General features: G+C 47.0%; 1 protein-coding gene across 1 annotated transcript; it reads right to left on the reverse strand.

Annotated features, from left to right (window-relative positions):
- Nucleotides 1-725: 725 nt before the first annotated feature.
- SOX7 (SRY-box transcription factor 7) lies at nucleotides 726-7,730 on the reverse strand. The gene is made up of 2 exons (XM_039222332.1): nucleotides 7,432-7,730; nucleotides 726-3,530 (listed from the first exon to the last, which is right to left on the reverse strand). Exons 1-2 carry the CDS (start codon nucleotides 7,667-7,669, stop codon nucleotides 2,608-2,610), a joined length of 1,161 nt encoding a protein of 386 aa, XP_039078263.1. The 5' UTR covers nucleotides 7,670-7,730; the 3' UTR covers nucleotides 726-2,607.
- Nucleotides 7,731-19,610: the final 11,880 nt, after the last annotated feature.

The following is a 19,610-nucleotide window of genomic DNA, read 5'->3' on the forward strand; positions in this document are numbered from 1 at the left end:
TTGGCCCAGAGAGCCTGGGAGAACACAAGGCTGCCCTTGACTTGAACAAGTTACAACTGCTTCCCCATGGAGAGGAGCCAGGCATGGTGACCCGCAAGGGGACTGAGTAATCATCCAATTTTTCCAGGCACTTCTTGGCTGGGATTTTAATCCCAAAACCTCACAAGATGTTACATCCTCTAATTACCAATCTGAGTGCTTCTCTGCCTTCTCCTCAACATTCCACCGGGTTTGGGGGAGACTACAGTGTCTTGTTATGCCACATTGATAAATTGCATAGGAAAGAGAGAAAGCTAAGTATTTTTCTAGATTATTTCAAAGAAGGAAAACATGTAGTTAGCTTTAAGGAAGCAAGTTATTGGGGAGAATTTACATTCTATCTTGAGAGTGCCTGATAATTACCTCATTCTACTTCACAAGCGTGAAGTCATCCTGAAGAGAAAATTGTTCTGCAGGTAAGTTATGAACTAGTCTTTTTTTTTTTTCAATATTAATGATAACAACGTTTTCCCCAACGTGTCAAATTAGGCTTTATCTCTTCACCATAATTCATAAAATAAAATAAACCGCCCCATACAAGGTAACTTTTTAAAATAAAAAAACTTGATGTAGAAAATATTCTGACCAATACTATAAAGTAGAACTGGGCATATCTATGCTACCCTTGAAAGCCTTTTCTGTTTGCAAAAATCTACTTCAAATGATAGCATGGTCATGGTACAAAAACATTTATTTAAATTAAATATTTTAGACAGATCAATATCTACAAATGTTCCAAAGCATGTGTAGTTCTTACCAAAAAAAAAAAAATGGAACAGTTTAGCTTAATGTCTGTGATAATGTTTTACAAGATTATTAATATACATTCTGGACTGCACCAGTCAATCATATTGTCAATGATTTACTATTTATTACCAAATGTATACAGCAATAGCATAAAGATTAATTATATCTTATAAGTAATTTTACAGTAGAACTCCTTGGAAGAAAAAAAAAGGATCTCTCAACAATATAAAATATAAGCTGAAAATAGGAGAATATATAAAACACTTACATATTTCATACAGGCAATAATAATATGCTGCAATTGAAAGACAGACAGCTGTCTTTTTGTTCATTGCTAGTTATGTTCCTTCAAAGGAGGTTTGGGAAAAGGATGGAAATGTTTTTGGGATGGGGTCAGGGCTCAGAAACATTTTCTGTATCCCAGTGTGTTTCTGTTCTTTGGGAAGTAAGTATAGTGAAGGGGAAGTTGTTTGAAGTGTTGGCTGAAGGTGCTACCAAGAACCAGCTGGCTAGGGAAGAGAGCAAATTCCCATCTCAGCCATAGGAATTATGCTTAGGATTTTTAACTCAGGGGATCTTTGAATTCATGGCCAATTCATGGGCAGAGGAAGAACAGTGAAGAAGAAAAATAGAAATCCTGGGAAAGGAAGAAGGGGAGTCAGAGACAGAGAGAAGGAAGCTTCTTTTGCACCTGCAGAGGGGGAAGTATGATGACATTTTGCTCAAGAAATCAACAAATCTAGATAGGAGGTAAATGACATTGCTCTGTAGAAATTCTTTTTAGGTTCCCAGTTCTTTGGGTCATTAGGAACAGGGAGTTGACAAGAAGCTGCCAACATCAACAAGAGTATCTGATTTAGACTGCGCAGACATGCATGAAAGTGTGTGTGTTGTGTGTGTCCCACAGACACTGTATATATTCAGGCTGTGTATATTCTCTTGAAATGTGTGTGTAATTAAAAAATTAATTTAGCCTTTAAAATATGTTTAAAAAGCAATGGTTTGAATTCAAGTGATGCAGTCAAGCCTAGTGTTTAATTTTCCAAATAAAGACGGGTGTTGTTTCTCAAATCTGAGGACTCCTTTTGAAAGACTATGATCGTTTTGAAAGGCACTGCAAGTGCAGAAAGTCACTTGTTCTTGGACCATGCACACAGAGTTATTGGCAGGTTGGCCATCAATGAACTTACTAGCTCAAACTTCATTTTCCTTTTAATTAGCCTTGAAAGAACACCTGGAGCAGAAGGGGCCTTAGATATCAAGTCTGCGCCCCCCCCCCTTCCTAGATTGGGGGAAGGAGCTGGAAGGGGAAGAGAGAAGAGTGGGAGTTCCATCAACCCTCCGAGGCAGAACTGGGACTGGAGCCGGGGTCCCCTGGATCCCAACTCGGGGATTTCCTCATAGAGAGGACCCAAAGATCAGGACGGCTGTGAGCCATGCGGCTGTGTCAGAAGCCAGAGATACAAGAAAGCCAGAGATACAAGAAAGCCGCTGGGATTTCACACGTTTGTTTCCATGATGGGGAGCGGGAGAAAAAAATGAAAATCTACCAGGAAACCATCTTTCAGCAACTACCTTGCCTTGTTCCCAGGGTGTAGTCAATGAGAGCCCATTTGAAGGAATACACTCAAATGCAGGCTGCAGGGAGCGCGAAGGGGCCCTCAGATAGGCAGAGCCCCATTCTGCCCCGCGGACAGTTCCGACCTGCACACCCCGACGGTTGGAGGAAAGCTGGGAGCGCTGTGCCATCCGCTCTGCTCTGCTCGTGCGCGAGGATAGGGCTCCGGCGGCGAGGCAGGGCTGGGCTGGCTGCCTCGGACTCTATGACACGCTGTAGCTGTTGTAGTACGTGGCCGTGGCATCAGCCAGCACGGAGATGAGGCTGGTCTCTGTGGGGCCTGTCGATGTCACCTGGGAGACCGGGGCATGCCCACTGAGCGCCACGGCCCCTGCAGCAGAGTCTGGGTGGCCAGGAGTGTTCAAATACTGGTCGAATTCATTGCGATCCATGTCCCCCAGGAGTTCCACCTGGCTCAGCTGATCCAGGGCGTCAAAGCCGGGGTGCTCGGGAGGTGGGGAGAGCTGGCCCAGGTGGGCGTGGAGGTTGGAGTGGAGAGGGTGGTAGGTGGTAGGGGAGTAATAGGCAGGAGACGGGGGGCAGGCGGGTACAGCGGACATCATAGAGACGCCTGGGGACTGGCCGAGGGCCAGGGAGCCCAGAGGGTGACTGCAGTGGAGGGGGCTGGGGGCATACTCCGGTGAGTAAGGGGGCCCCGGCAGGTGGGCGATGCGGCGTGAGTGCGCATGCTCCTCCTGGCAGGGAGACGAGAAGAAGGTCTGCTCTGGCTCCAGCACGTCCAGGGGTGACATTTCCGGGGGCGTAGGCAGCCCATACGGGTAAGTGTCCACGCTGCCCGGGGTGCCACCGCCGCCAGTCGGCCCTTCGTGGTAGCAGCCCCGCAGGCTGGGCAGGGCGGAGCCCGGGGAGTACTCACCCCTGTCCTCCTTCTCCGCTAGCGCTCCCCGGCCGCCGCCCCGCTTCTCCGGCAGAGCGTTCTGATCTCGGGAGAGGGAGCTCAGGAGGAAGCCCGCGTCCACGCGCTTGCAGAGGCGCTTGGCCTGCTTCTTCCTGCGAGGGCGGTACTTGTAGTTGGGGTAGTCCTGCATGTGCTGCAGGCGCAGCCGCTCCGCCTCGTCCACGTAGGGCCTCTTCTGGGACAGCGTCAGCGCCTTCCACGACTTTCCTGCTCACACAAGTCAGAGAGAGCTGCTTTCAGCATCCGTGCGCTCGGGGAGGCCGGTGCCCTTGTCCAGGCACTGGTGCTCCCAGCGTCCACACTCGCACACGCCCTCAACCTCCGTCGCTCATCCCACCCGCGGGTTCCCCCACTCCACAAAGGACACAGAGGACACCGCCCTCCTCGCACCCCCTTCTTGGCTCTGTGAGGCCAAGCCAACCTCTCCCGCTTGCATCCTGCAAAATCACTCGTCAGCCGCGCACCATCACATCAACTCTCCTATAAATGTGAGCCATGCGGGATTCAGGGTGAAAGGCCCCCCTGAACTGGGGTCAGACACAGGATAAAAATACATAGCGACTACATTGATTTGGGCTCTTTTTTACGCTTAGTGGACCAAGTCCACAAATTATTTGTGCATTTTAATGAAAATTCTCAGCCTTTGCTGATTATTGCTGCCTCTCGGGAAGTGATGCTATATTTATTTATGGCATAAATCTCAGAGGCCTTCTTGTGAGGGAACTCAGGCTCAGTCAATCGTTTCACAGATGTAAGTAAATTATAGGATCTCACTTAGGGTAACAGACCATTATCCTTCACATCTGAAGGTCAGTTATGACTCTGCCATACAAAGATGGTGGCCAGAATGCTAGCATCTGCCTGCAACATGCACATATACATGCACGCACCGGCACCCGCACACACATGCATGCACAGGCACCCGCACACACATGTATGCACAGGCACACAAGTATGCGTGCACACGAACACACATGCATGCACAGGCACACACATGCATACATGTACATGCATGCACACACATGTATGCCAGCACACACTCATGCCAAGGCCCCCTGTCACCTACTTAGTACCCTTGCACTGTGGCAGAGGGCAGCTTCTCAGTCTTTGATTATCCGTGCAGAAGCAAATTCTTTAACTTCCCTGGGACTCTATTTTCCACACTATAAAATGTGATACTATCCAATTCAAAATTCTATCTTTAAGAAGAATCCCACACTTGTATCCCACTGGTGATAAAATGATGGTTTCACTTGATTTTTCTATGCATCCTTACTCCCTTTTGTATCATTTTGTAAGTTGCTTTAGCACCTCTCTTTCACCTATCAGTATATTCACTGCACATCCCTCTTTGGTTGCTGGCTTTCTGAAGGTCATTTCTGGACCCCTTAGATTGTTACCTCCTAAGGTAGACTCAGGATTCTGCAAATCTGAAAGTTCCTCACATGATTCTGATGTATCCTAAAGTTTGAGACTACTGGTCCAGAGGGTAAGCACCCCCATCCTCAAGCTCTATAAGGAAAGGGGCCACATGTCCCGCCCAGAGCACTCTGCACAGAGACCAGTGCAGAGGTGTGTGTAACTGCTCCCTGGGTACCCACACTGGCTGACTCTGCATGCCTGGCCCTCAAAGGAGGAAGATGATTATTAAAAGCACCCCACCACTGGAATGAAAGTGTATAACCATTGTGACAGAGTCATCAATTAATATAATTAGCTGTCACTTAAAAGGGCAACTTGAAAAGTGTCAGGAACTCTGGATTTGGAGTTGGTCAGCAGTTCCCAGCCTGTGACTGAGACTGCAAAGTTGTTGCAAGAGGCCCAAGATGCAGGCACACCCCACACCCTGTCTGTGAACTGAATATAAAATGGAACTCTAGTTTCTAAGTGTATATGGATTGTCATAGTATTAATAAAAGAATTATTGTAAATACCACTAAATGTAAAACTGTCTTTATGTTCCTCCTCATTCATAGCATACTGAAAATACCAGTGCTACTGGGTGATGTTTTTAATGTTAAAGATGGGAAAGCTTACAGTCAAAAGAGTTGGGACTCTTTCCTAGGTCAGAAAGGAAAGGGTTGGGCGAGATCATGGAGTGGAAGTCAATCATCCTGCCACCACCTCCCCCGTTAACAGGTGTAGACAGTCTGCATTTTAAAAATTTGTTGGTTCCTCTTGTCCAGGGTCAGGGGCTGTGTGGTTAAGCAGGAAGGAATCAGTGTCTTTCCTGCAAAATAAACTATAACCTCTGGAGGCCTAAATGCAAATTGCCAACAGGGATCAGCTCACTAGAGGCATTTGTCATGCAGGTCTTTCTGCCTGCCCTTTCCATGGAAGCAGGCAGCCTGAGTCCGGGAGGATACCCCAGCCTGAGCTCCTCTCCTACCTCTGGCCTGGGCCCCCAACAGAAACCTCACTTTGTCCTGATCACAAGAGCTGCAGTTCAGCAAGAGGCACAGAGCCTGGGCCCACTGAAAAAAATGTTGAGAGGTACACACACACACACACACACACACACACACACACACACACAAAGTGTTTTCATTTCTTTAGAAACCTGAAGAAAAAGAGGCGTCTGGGTGGCTCATCAGTTAAGCGATGGACCCTTGATTTCGGCTCAGGTCATCCTCTCATGGTTCCTGAGTTCGAGCCCAATATCTGGCTCTGCACTGACAGTGGAGAGCCTGCTTGGGATTCTGTTTCCCCCTTTCCTTGCCCCTCCCCCACCTTTCTCAAAATAAATAAATAAGCTTTAAAAGAAGAAACCTGAAGAAAAAAATGAACTCTTAGATAAATGCTTTACTGTTGTATATATTAATATATTTGTCTTTATGCCACCGCAGTATTAAATATAATTTTAAATATTTTTATGAAGAAAGGGGCTCATTAAGACACTGACCCACCAGCGTATCCTCAACACATCTAGCCAGGGGACTGGGCCATGGGTAGCAGGCTTTTTGAAACCAGCTGCTTTGAAAGGGCGCCTCGACTGCAGGAGGGACCCTCTCTGCGGGCCTGCAGATTTGGCCAGCAGGAAGGTGGGTGTCAGCTCTCAGCCTCAGTTCTGAGCTCTAGAGGGAAAAGGAAAAAAGGCTCAGTTCTGGGCAGGGTGGGGTTGTGGAGGGTCAGGCCAGCCTGCGGTAACCCCATACTGTCCCTTCTCTCGGGGCCTGGCGCCTACTGTGCCTACGAAATGATGTGAAAGGTTTCCACCACTTAAAATGAATAAAAATAAGTCGAAAGGCCGAAAGGTTAGGAGTAGAGCGTGCAGCTGAGCCAAGCTGAAAGTGCTCAGCTCCAGATGCGGGAGAGAAGCCCTGAGGAAACCCGTTGGAACTCAGGCTTTTCCGACGTGATCTAACATCCTTTCTCTGGACTCCCCCCGTCTGGCTTGTCCCTGTCCCCAGCCCGGCTGCCCCTGCTGGGACTGCGCAGCAGCCCTGGGAAAGTGGCGGCCACGACAGACCTCGCGGGCGGCCCGAGCATCCCAATCAAATTACGCTCCTGCGATTGAGAAATACACTATCGAATCGAGTCTCTGTGCGTACTTTTCGCTCTTGGCTTAACAATTTAGTTAAAGAAGGGCTGCGTTCCCACAAGCTCTCTCTTCACGAATATTCGTTGATAATGGTACAACCACCTTCCGTGACTGTGCCAGTGGTAGCGTGCAGGGAATGGCGGGTTTCCCGCTTCGGCATTCCCAGCAAACACCAGTTTCACCCGGCCCAGGCGTTTCGGTCTCGACCTGTCGGTGCGCGCGGGTCTCCATCGCCGGGCTCTGCCCTGGGACCCCAAACTCCGCTCCCGTTCCCGCCAGCGGGCTTCCTGGCGCACCCCAGCGGGCCGCGCGGTTTCGCTTTGGGCCCCGTCGAGGTGTCCCTGCTCTGAACCCCGGACGCTGCGCGCACACCCACGCTCGCACAGATGCCCAACCTCGCGGGCACGGCGAGCACCCGCGCTCCCCCAGCAGACCCACTCGCCGCCTCCTACCCACGCTCCGAGCGCTCGCAGGTCCCCCCGCGGGGCCCCCAACCAGGAGCCCCCTCCCCCTCCTCCCGGCCTGCCGACCTCCCGGGGCGTCCCGCCCGGCCGCTGGCTTACTCACCCAGCATCTTGCTGAGCTCGGCGTTGTGCAGGTCCGGGTTCTGCACGGCCAGACGTTTCCTCTCGTCCTTAGCCCACACCATGAAGGCATTCATGGGCCGCCGGATACGACTCTCCGAGCCCTTGTCGCCCGGTGCGCGGGGGGCGGCCGGTGGCGACATCCCATCCGACAGCTCGGTTTCCAGGGCCGGGCACTCGAGCCCCTCGGGCCACGGGTAAGCTCCCAACAGCGAGGCCATGGCCGAACGGGGTTCCCCTCGTTTCGCCTCGCCGGGCAGGCGCTGACCTGGCCCTCGCGCGGGTCGGGCGTCCAGCTTGGCTGGCAGCCGCGGGCCCGTCCCCTTATTTATCAGCTTCGGGCGGCCGCGTCCTCCAATGACTCTCGAAGGCGGCGCGGCCCCTCCCTCCGTCTCCGCGCGGGCCCACTCCCAGCGTCCAGGGCCCCGCGGCCCCGCTCCGACCTGCCGGGAGGGGAGACGGGAGGGAGGGCCACTTCCCGGCGCCCTCCCCGGCCCGCCCCGCTGCCTCCAGAGTCCCTCCCGGGAATCCGCGCCCGGACGCCCCCGGGACCGCCTCTCGCTCCGCCCGCTCCCGGTGCAGGTGTCGCAGAGCCGGGAGGCTGGCGCCGCCCGCTGTCACCTCGCCCCGGAGCGGGAGCCAGACCCCAGCCCCTCGTCCCGACTGTTGGTGGCCTCCCCGAGCCAGGCTCCACCACCTCCTCCGCCTCCTGGCCCATGGAGAACCGAAGCCAAACAGGTTTCTCTGGTCAGGGCCAGGCGCAAGAGACACGACCATGAAACCCCACCGAGCAGACCGTGAATTATTCTTGAGAGAACATTTCTGTTCTTTTTCTAAAACGACCCGGGCTTCAACAGCTTCGCCCCCAGCCTACTTTGGCGGCCAGTCACTGGCGTGGGCTGGGGCTGCACGCATGGGGTTCTATGCAGCGATCACCGAGGGCCTCCTCGAGCCAAGAGGCTCCCTGCTTGTCTCAGTTCCCCTTCATTCCCTCTGCCGCTAATGTCTCTCCCTTAATACCCCTAGTCCCACCACATCCTCGTCTCAGATGTCCGCAAGTGCTCCAGCTCCCTCCTCTCTAGCTCTTCTCTAAGGGAATCTCCTTCTGGTTGTAGTTTCTCTTTTCTCTGTCCCGCTCCTCACAATCATTGCTCTGGTGTTGCCCTGTGACTTCCTGAGTTCTTCTCATCTTGACACCCCAGAGATAGGCCACTGGTTCTGGGCCTGAGCTGAACTGCAGGGCTGAAGGTTGGGAGCCCCCGGCAGTCTCTCCAAGATGCCAGATGCCTGCCCCCTGACCCAGAGGACAGCTCCTTCCATACCCAGTCGTGTGTGCAGGCTGTCCTCCTGGCTCTTACTTCGGCTCCCGCACACAGTAGGCGCTCAGGAACTGCCCAATAAGTGAGTGAATAAGTGGGTGAGTAAATAAGGCTTAGCCACACCCTACTGGATAAAACACGGCAATCATACAGTTTGATCAGATCCTGGAATTCAATCTACAAATATTTACTGAGCGCCATCCCTGTTCAGGGCTTAGCAGAGGTGACCCTGAAAGGAGGTAGAATCGTTGTGGGAGGACAGTAGGAGGATCTCGAGGTCTGAAGTCAGGACCTGTATTCAGTATTTGATCACTTAACGTGAGACTCTGGGCAAGTCAGATACCTCTCTAGGCCTTTTTTCCTAAACCTGATGAGGATGATAAGACTTGAACTCACATGGTTGTGAAGATTGGTGAGATAATACATATGAAAGTTTAAGTTCTACATGATGCTAGATGTTAATATAACTTTACACGTAAAGCCCTGTAAGTTCTAAGACCAAATTTCAATGTGCTAGTGCGCACTGAATTCACAGGTACCTTGTGTGCAACGCTTGCTCCCGAACGGGCTCTGCGGATCCCACGGGAAATGGATAGAGAAAAGCAAATTCTCCGTGTTTAAGTCCCGGTTTTAACCTCTAGAGCCCAGGATAATTTTATCCCGCTTTGCACATAAATAGATGGCTTAGTTTCCCTCTCCTTTCTGGGCAGGATTCAGGAGTAGCAAGCTAGGCCTAGGTGCTCCACCAGCTACTCTCCCGGGGCCGGTGTGATCAGCAAAGGGAGCAGGGCGCGGTGCTGGCTGGAAAGTGGGTGACCAGCAACCGGGAGAGCATCCTGGAACCCAAGGTGGAGCGGCGGGGCTGGCTGGCGCCAGGGAGAGATCAGGGAGCAGGAGAAGGCGGGGTGCGGAGAGAATGTGTCCACGGTCTAGGCGGACTTCCCTACCCCGGGAAGCCTAGGTCATTTCCCGTGTTGGACCCCTCTGCCAGAAATTCCTCAAGAAAAATCCCCAGGCCAGAAATACTCTTTAAGAGCAGCGGGGAGCTAGGGCCGCGCGAGGCAGGGGGAGGGCAGCTCGTTGGGGGAAGGGGGTAAGGAGAAGGGATCTCATCCGGGGTACTTGAGCTGCAGTCGTGGACTCTGGAAGAATTCGGTTTCGACCCTTTCTAAGCCCACTGCAGCTGCAGGGCGCAGACTGTGCTCATCCGGGTCAACGGCCGTTAGAGGAGAGCGCCCCCTTGCCGACCGCGGGCGTTCCCACTCCCGCCCCCAGCTTCTGGCGCCCTGCCTGCACGGTTCCGGAGCAGAGCGCGCACGCAATGGGGCCGCGCCCAGGCACCAGGTTAGGAAGAGGCGCCGGCCCCGGGTAGCGCGGAGCGGTCAAGTTGGGTTCCTGAGACCTTTGGCAAAATTGGAGAAAACAGTGGGGGCGGGCGCAGAGAGAATACAAGTTGTGATTGTTGTTTCCAGTTGTTTAATTTCTTGCATTTTGTCTGGAGAGAGCGCAGGAGACCGAGTTCCCCAGAACCTGGGCATTAACGGCCACATGGCTAGCACGCGCGCCGCTCTCAGCGTGTGAGCTATGTGCTCACGGGAACCTGAGCTCTTTTGCTCGCTCCAAACGTTTTTCACATCTTAATTTGTACCCATGTATCGATTCACCTGGGCAACTTGATGCGAAGGTACCCTGTTGCAGGCGGTGCTGAGGGATGCCAGTCCCTGTGGCCCCTCTGCCTCTCCGGTCACTGCGACCTTCAGTCCTCCAGAACTCCGTGTAGACCTTAAGCATCGCCAAAGCCCGGGGCTCGGAGGGCTGCGCGGGAGGGCCAAGGCCGGCGCCCTACATCCGCCAGACATCCCCGACGACACCTGCTCTGGCCCCCGCGGGGGTCCCAAGACCGGGCCAGTTGTTGGTGCAGAGGCGCGGAGGCTTATCGGTAGAGGCTCCGCGCCGTGAATCCGCAAGCAAACGAACCAAGGAGCCTCCAGCGGGGGCAGCGGGCTGAGACGGGGGCTTCTGCAGAAATCAGAGCAGAGAGTTCCAGCAGCGGTCTGTGTGTGTCGACTCAGGGACACGGTGGACACGGTGCGAGACCTGTCCGCATACAGATGCAAAGCTTCCTTTTCCTGTGTGTATTGCATGAACTGCACCCTCTGCTTTCCCAAAAGACTTTTGCTTTCCTTCCTTCTTTTCCTTTTTCCTTTCCTACTTCACTGTTTCCCTTCCTCCCTTCTTCCCCCTTTTTTCTCCTCTCCTCCCCCCTCCCCTTTCCCCTTGCTCTGCCCTCCTTCCCCAGTCTTTCTTTAGCTCTGTAGTTCGTTGAACTTCAGTTTCCAGAAACACGGAACTTAAAGACTGAAACCCCGAGTGTAAATTGCTGCAACTTACTAGCGGTGTCATGATAGTTCATTTACTTCATCTCAGCCTCGGTTTCTTTATTATCTTTAAATATTTCTTTATTTAAAATGGAGATAAAATGAGGATTACTAATATAGTATTTGTGTAATCTCCTCCTATACTTTAAAGAATTGTGAAATAAATGTTACAATAAATGGATGACATTTTAAATGAAATTAATTGGGCCGGGCCTTCAAAACTTTCCCCATGAGTTTTCTTTATTCTGTTCTAAATCTCTGAATTTTGGTGACTCTAGGAGGAGAAGGTGGGGAATCAGGTGCACATTCGCTGCTCTGACCTGCAGCTCTGGCACCAGAGCTTTGCCCTTGGACCAAGCATAGCACTAGGCTGGTAGAGCCACAGCCACCAGCTTTCACCTCTGCAGTGTTTTTGTGTACTTATTTTGCTGGTGCTCTTTGTCCCTCACACCAGGCTGGAGGTAGAAATCATCATCACCACCATCATCTTTGCTCACACTAATTTATCTGTACTTGATTGACAGTGTTTGTAAAGGTCACTTGATGACTCATTTGGGCCTCCACACAAATCCTCTGCAAAGCAGGCAGCCCAAGTTGTATTATCTTTTTTTTAATGTTTATTTATTTATTTAGATAGTGAGAGAGAGAAAGTGCCAGCAGGGGAGGGGCAGAGAGAGAGGGAAGTTGATATAATCCCAAGCAGGCTCCACACTGTCAGCACAGAGCCAGACATGGGGCTTGATCTCATGAACCATGAGATCATGATCTGAGCAGGAATCAAGAGCGAGTCACTTAACCAACTGAGCCACCCAGACACCCCACCAAGTTGTATTATTAAGCCCTTTCCCTGATGAGGCAGGTGAGGCTGCAGCATGCAAGTGGCAGAACAGAGACTTGAACATGCATCTCTTGGATTTGCTTCCTGGTCCCTGAGCTCCCCAGGGTCAGCTCCCCGCTGCCCCCACCCTCAGCAGAACCCCAGGCCAGAGAGAAGGGCTTCTAACCAGCTGCCATGTATCCCTCTGTCCTTGTGCCCTCTCCAGTCAGATCTCTCAAACTTCCCCTGGACCTTTCCTCATCCAAAGGGTGCCTGAAGTTCAAAGAAATGTGAAAAGCAAATGAGCAAACCCTGTTGGCCATGGGTGAGGCCCATGCTGGAGAGCCAGGAGACCTGCCCAGGCCTGCCAGCTGCCTCTCCTCCAACTCCTCAAGCCTGGTCCAGCAACAAGAAGCCCTGACTTCCCTCTCAGAAGCTGTGCTCAGAGATTCTCTTTTCTATCCCAGAGGGATCTCTTCGTAGCAGAAATTCATCAAGACCCCCAATTTAGAATAATTTGGGGGTGGGGGTGGGATTAAACTACACAACATGGATTGAAACTGTACTTGATTTAAGATGGCTTACTGGAGTGGGCTGGAAGTAGGCAGGGCACAAAGAAATCCAGACAGAGGTTCACTGTATCTTAGATATAACTGCTTTTCTACAGGGACTAGGGGAAGAGGACTAGGGTTTCCAGCTTGCGTTGTTCCTGAATGTGGGTGGTATAGACCTCCTGATGACATCAAAACCCCTTTGTAAGAGGGACTTAATAGTACCAAAACACTGGGATACAAAAACCCAAATTTCCTTGGGATGGTATATAGATCAGACTTCCTGTGCACAGAATCCCCTCTCTATATAAATGGGCTCATCTCTGATTAATCATGTCTCCCAAGGAATGGTGAGAAGAGCCCTGATTTGGAGCCAGAAGACATTAAGTCCAGTCCCATCAGCTTCTACTGGCTACGCACATATGAGCAAGTCACCTAACCAATGCAGAGGGTGGAGAATCACGTGAGACGAGTGAGACGAAGAGCTTGCCTATGTTGTGTGCATTCTCGAGGGCTGGGCAGAGATGCTCCAATGCTCATTGTGTTTGCTTCTCTCTAGCAATGAGGGCCGGGAGAGTTCCAAGCCAAGAACTCACCTTTTCTATGTTAATTTTCTTCTACTCCACTCTGAACATGACCAGTTTTTCTTCTGTAAGGGAATATGTATGCAAGATTGCTGCACTGAAATGACCTTTATTTAATTAGTCAGATGCTAAACTTTCAGACTTTAGATAGAAAAATCAACAAATTGCTAACAGTTGGTGCAAGGGGATATGTTTCTATCTCTTTATGCTATTGCCTCTTCTCTCCAAATGCCTAAGAGGAAGAAGAGAAATTGACTAGAAGTCATCTTTAAATAATACAAAATGGAAATAGGGATAAGTCTTTTCTTAGGCTATCTGTACACAGGTCTGATTTCTGGGTAAATAGTGTCAGGATAATGACTGATGTCATGAGGTAATACTGGTATAGATCTTGTCACGGAGAACTCTATAATTAGCCAACAATTCTGGAGTGAGAAGCTAAGGATATATCTTGTTTGTTTAGCTTATGAGATTGTCTTCATGGATTTTAACCTACCATTATTTTATGTTTTGCTTTTTAATAAAATGTTAAATTGGAGTGTAACATGGCTACAGAGAAGTGTGCACATGGTGACTGCTGACTGAGATTTCACAAAGTGAGCACACCTGCATAAGTAGGGCTCAGATCATGAAACAGAATGTTACTTGCTCTACCATTTTAAGGCTTCCCATCCCTAGTAAATTGCAAGTTCCCTTAGGACAGGATTGCATATCATTCTGTTTTGAAATATAGTATATTAATAGAAAAGATGAGGAAATGATTGCCATTGAAAAGCTAGTAACTCATAGTTCCCAAGAGGGCACTCTGTACTCTGGGGCACACATGGGAAAGCAATAATAGAGCAGCAAGAGCCTTCATTGTGATTTCCTCAGGAAGGATGGGGAGAGGGGAGGGGAAGCAAATTTAGGATTGATTAATCTGAATAATTTGGGTGGGCTTTCCAAAGCCCTGGTTGTCTGGTACCTGGCCTTGAGGTGATTAGGGCAGGTGGATAGTGGCCCAGAGTGTGAGAGCTCCATAAAGGATGTGGTTGTGGGTGTGGGTTTGTATTTGAAAAGTGCACAAGCAGTTGCATTGTTCACTATCTCTAGAGATTGGCTAGACTTGGGAGGGACACTCTCTCCAGAGTAAGCAAGGCCCCTGATGTCAAAGCACCAAGATATAAATAATAAAAGACTCTGTTAATTCACAGTTAGTTACCTTTGACACTCCAGAATCTGAAATAATGTGTTGCACATAATGGGTATTCAGGGAAAGGGGAAAGATGGAAGGAAATAAGGAAGGGAGGGAGGGAGGGCAATGGAAACAATGTGCAGTGGGCAGGCTAGTTGGGCAACAAGAGTGTTGTCTTCAATAGCCTTACTTTCCATAAGCACTGAAGTGAGCTGCCCACAACTCATGTGAAAAGACTGCATTCAACAGCTCCTGGATTTATATTCAGAAAGATGGGATGTCTCAGCAGTCTTAGATGTCCCTTTATGAAGACTTCCCTGGGAAACATACCACTCATTCAACATATCCATTCACACAGCCTATCTAAATTGGTCCTTGAATGGTTTGCCCCCACATTTCCATTAGCATCTGACAGTGATCTAGGAAATGATGTGCTTCAGGTTTCTATTGCTATGTGGTTAACTATCCCATTATGCTAGGTATTGGCATGGTTTACAGTGAGGTTGTTCTCTTTATGATGTCTGAGGTCTCAGATGGAAAGATATGAATAACTGAAAGTAATTTGAATGGTCAGGGGATGGAACTATCTGGAAGTTTCTTCAGCCATGTGTCAGGCATCAGGGCTGGGATCACTGAAAGTCTTGCTAAACTGAGACTATTAACCAGAGTGTCTGTCCATGTCTTTTCTGCATTGTTTTGGCTCCCTTTTAGCATGGTGGCTTCCAAGTTGCACTTGAAAAAAGCTTAATGAGTTATGGATTCCACATTTAGAACTAGAATATGTAAAATTTTATTGGAAAGGGCAGTTGGGGCATTTGGCAAAGATTGAAAGACAAGTAGGGAAAATGGTTTCTAAGGCCTTCTTCAACTGGGTTTTTAACTGTAGTCATCCTCTCCCTTCTGACACTGGATCTAGTCAACGTAATGTTTGGAGCAGAACTAATCACAGTCTTCTTTACTTGTATAAACAGGCAATTTACCTGTTTAATTACAAATCACATCTCATTTCATTTTCAAACATCCTACAAGGAAAGCAAGGAAGGTATATTATTATTACCTCTATTTTGTAGATGAGGAACTAGGCTCATAGAAATTAAATGACAGCTGGTGAGTGGCAGAACAGGTAAAATACTAAGCCCTAGTACTATGGCTCTCTTCTCCACAAGATGTAGGGCTTGAATGAAATGAGGCTGGATTCAAACAAACAAACACGTAAGAAAGTAAACTTTAAATTACAGAAACTTCCACTTCTGCCCATGATGGAGAAACAGGGATCAGATTTATCTTCCTACCTTAAACCACTACAAAACTGGATGAAATATATAAAATAAGAGTTTCAGACATTGTACACAGAGAGTGTGGAACAATAATCCTGGAAAAGATAAATAAGATGAATTCAATAAGTTCCCCTGCTCACCATCTGGAGAAAGTTTCCAGACCATAGCACAGGAAGGGAAATTGAGACACAGACCAGGGTTTTGATGTGTCAAGGAGACAATATTCTCAGCTCAAGGAGGACAAAGCAATGAAGAGACTGTACAAAGGAAGGGCCTCAGAGATTTGCAGAAGAGTATCCTTGATCTTTGGCTGAGTACTCATCTGCCCACATGTATGTGAAAAAATTCTAAAGCTTTGTGGGGAAAAAATCTGGAAAAAAGTAGGAGGAATAATCTCCTGAGTTCACACAGGGCTAGAAAGTGTTTCTGTTCCCACCAGCCAAGGAGTAAAGATCTCTTAATACAGGGGGCATCAGGTATTGTCCCCAGAAGAGTACTGCATCATAAAAAAAGTACAACCCATAACCAGGATATAAAACAGTCAATAAAAATAGAACCAGAAATGATAATGGAGCTGGCAGATAAGGATATTAAAAGAGCTATTTTAAATACACTCCATATGTTCAAGAATGTAGGGGAAAACAAAAACATGATGGCGAGAGATATAAAAGATCTAAAGAAGACTCAAATAAAAATTTTAAAGGTGAAATATACAATATGTGGAATACAAAATACACCAGCTAAGATTAACATCAGATTAGACATTACAGAAGAAAATATTAGTGAACAAGAGACAAACTATCTACAATAAATAGCAGAGAGAAAAAAGACTAAAATTAGAGAAGCAACAACTTGTGAGACAAAGTGGCCTACCATAAAAGCAATTGAAGTCCCCACAAAACATATTAAATACATATTTAATATTAAATACTAATTTTTATTTATTAAAATAAAATACATATTTGAGAAAATAATGGCTAAGAAAATTTCCAAAGTTAATGGAAACTAAAAATCCATTGCTTCAAAAAGATCAACGATCCTCAACCAGAAGAAAAATAAAGAAAGCACATAAAGACACATCATAATTGAACTGAAAAATCTTAAAAGCAGCCAGAGTTTAAAGGACACATAACATATAGAAGAGCAAAGATAAGAATTATAGTAGACTCCATGCTTGAAACTATGCAATCCAGAAGACAATGGAATAACATTTTTAAAGTGCTATAAGAAAAACTTTTAAATTCTCACCTATAATTCTATATCAAGCCAAAATATCTTAAAATGAAAGCAAAATAAAGGCTTTTCAAACGGGCAAAAGCTAAGCGAATTCGTTGTCTGTAGGTTGGCACTATAAAAAACTTTGAAGTCCTTGAGGCAAAGGAAAGTGATGGAAATTTGGATCCACATAAAGGAATGATAATATATGGGGTAAATATAAAAGATATTTTGTCTACTTTAAAGACCTTTTTGAAAGGTAATTGACTGTTTAAAGGAAAAGAATAACAATATATTATGTCATTTATAACATATTTAAAAATAAAATGTTTAATAGCCAAAAGACCATGAGGGCAGAAATGAAAATATACTGTTGTGATGTTCTTATTCTATATATGAGGTGATACTACATTATTTAATGGTAGACAGATCAATTAAAGATAAATATTGTAAACTCTACAGCAACCACTTAAAAAAAAGAGCAGAGACTTAATGTAGATAAAAATTGGATCATGAAAACTTTAATTAATCTAATTTATCCAAGACATGAAAGTAGGAAAATAGAGGTAAAGAAAGGAAGGACAAATAGGAAACATAAAGTATGATATTAGATTAAAACCCACCCATATTGATGATTGCATCAAACATTTATGACCTAAAAATACTCCATTTAAAAGGAAGAGATTGTCAGATTGGGAAAAGAAGCAAGACTCAACTATACTGTGTCTGTAAGAAATTCACTTTAGACACAGATACACAGATTAAAGGTAAAAGCATGGGAGATCTAATTTCCAGTCTGGTATGTAAGGATCTTAGAAATCATCAATCCTATTCTAACAAGAAAAAAGATAAACTGAAAATCAACAACTCTTCTTAGATCCATCAGAGAATTGAGGTCATGAAGGATCATGAATATGAAATAATAAAAAGGCATATTGGTCTCTCCCTCTGGTTACTAGGACAGAGCTCCTAAAACCCTTGTAATTTCCTAATAAGAACACTGGGAGAATATTTTGGTTTTTTGAGGGGATTCTGGGTTGTCACCTGAATGCCTCTTAGGTGGAGGTTGGTCAACAGAAAGACCAAGTTTGGAATTTTCAGCCCCACTCCCTACTTCCCCAACGAGGGTTGAAGGGCTGGAAATGGAGTTAATAATCATGGCTACATGAGAAAACCTTCATAAAATTCCTAAAGTATGATGTCCATAAAGCTTTCAGGTAGGTGAGCACATCCATACCAGGAAAGTGACACTCCCCAGCTCCCCAGGGATAGAAACTCCTGTGCTCAGGAGGTCCTCCCAGACCTTACCCTATCTACCTCTTCATCTGGCTGTTCATCTGTAAGCTTTATCATATCTTTTAATAAACTGGTAAATGTAAGAGTTTTCCTGAGATCTATGAGTCACTCTAGCAAATTGATTGAAACCAAGTAGAGGGTCATTGGAACCTCTGGTGTATAATCCGTCGTTCAGAAGTATAGGTGATAAACTGGGCTTGCAACTGGTGTTTGAAATGTGTGCACATGGGAATGGTGTCAGTCTTGTGGGACTGAGCCCTTAACCTGTGGGACCTGATGCTATCTCTGTTAGATAGTGTCAGAGTTTAGTTAAATTACAGGACAGTCAATAGGCGTTTCAGATAATTGCTTGATGTGGTGAATAATTTCCATACATTTAGTGACCAAAAGTGCAGTTCTTGTGTGAGCAGTAAAGGAGACTCACAGGGAAGAAGCATACAGTAGGGAAGAACTATGTTCCCCCTTTCTTTCAAGAGGAAGAGAACAGGTTTTTCCAAACACAAGGCTAACTGCTGTCCCCAAGATTGGAGAGCTAGATAAGTGGATACAAAGAAGCACTTACTAGAGCAGAAGCCCATGAGGAGAAACCTCCATAGGAACTGGTAACAGGTTCCTTTTACTCAGTATATCATATCTAGCTTTCAAGAAAAAAAAATACAAGGCATACTAAAAAGCAAGAACACTGAACAGGCAGAGTGAGCATGGGAACCAAACTCAAATATGACAGGGATGTTGGAATTATCAGACTAGGAATTTAAAATAACTATGATTAATATGCGAAGGGCCCTAGTGGAAAAAGTACACAACTTGAAAGAACAGATACAGAACACCAGGAAGGATAAATGCCAACACATCTATACCTAGGCATATCAGATTCAACCTGGAGAAAATCAAAGACAAAGAAAAAATCCTGACAGAAGGATTTCCTGACAGAGGAAAACTTACCTTACCTATAGGGGAGCAAGGATAGGAATCACATTGGACTTCTCTTTAGAATTCACCCAAGCAGGAAGAGAGTGGAATCTGGTCCACTTGGAAACAGTCCAAGTTTTCCACATCCTCACTATATTTGTTACTTTTTTTTTAATATATAAAAGCCATCTTAGTGGGTGTGAAACAGTTTCTTGTAGTTTTAACTTGCATTTCCTAATGAAAATGTTGAGCATTTTCTCATGTGATTATTGGGCATTTGCATATCTTCTTTGAATAAATATATATTCATGTCCTTTGGGCATTAAAAAAACTGTTTTATTTTTGAGAGAGAGAGAGAGAGAGCACAAGCAGGGTAGTGATGGGGGCGGGGGGGGGGGGACAGAGGATCTGAAGTGGGCTCTGTGCCGACAGCAGCAAGCCTGATGTGGGGCTCAAACTCACAAACTGTGAGATCATGACCTGAGCTGAAATCAGATGTTCAACCTACTGAGCCAAAGGTCCTCTCTTTGGGCATTTTTAAATAGAGTTGTGTTTTGTTGTTGAGTTGTAGAATCTCTTTATATATTCTGGATATCTACTGCTTATCAGATATATTATTTGCAAATATTTAATTTCATT

The sequence above is a fragment of the Hyaena hyaena genome, unplaced genomic scaffold (assembly GCF_003009895.1).
Source record: "Hyaena hyaena isolate Hyena2069 unplaced genomic scaffold, ASM300989v1 scaffold_1104, whole genome shotgun sequence".
NCBI lineage: Eukaryota > Metazoa > Chordata > Mammalia > Carnivora > Hyaenidae > Hyaena > Hyaena hyaena.

Excerpts from the sequence above, each read along its gene's own strand:
- SOX7 (XM_039222332.1), bottom strand. The coding sequence starts at position 7,669 with ATGGCCTCGCTGTTGGGAGCTTACCCGTGGCCCGAGGGGCTCGAGTGC. Across the intron at positions 3,531-7,431 it reads CGAGCTCAGCAAGATGCTGG|GAAAGTCGTGGAAGGCGCTG; the intron begins GTGAGTAAGCCA and ends TTGTGTGAGCAG.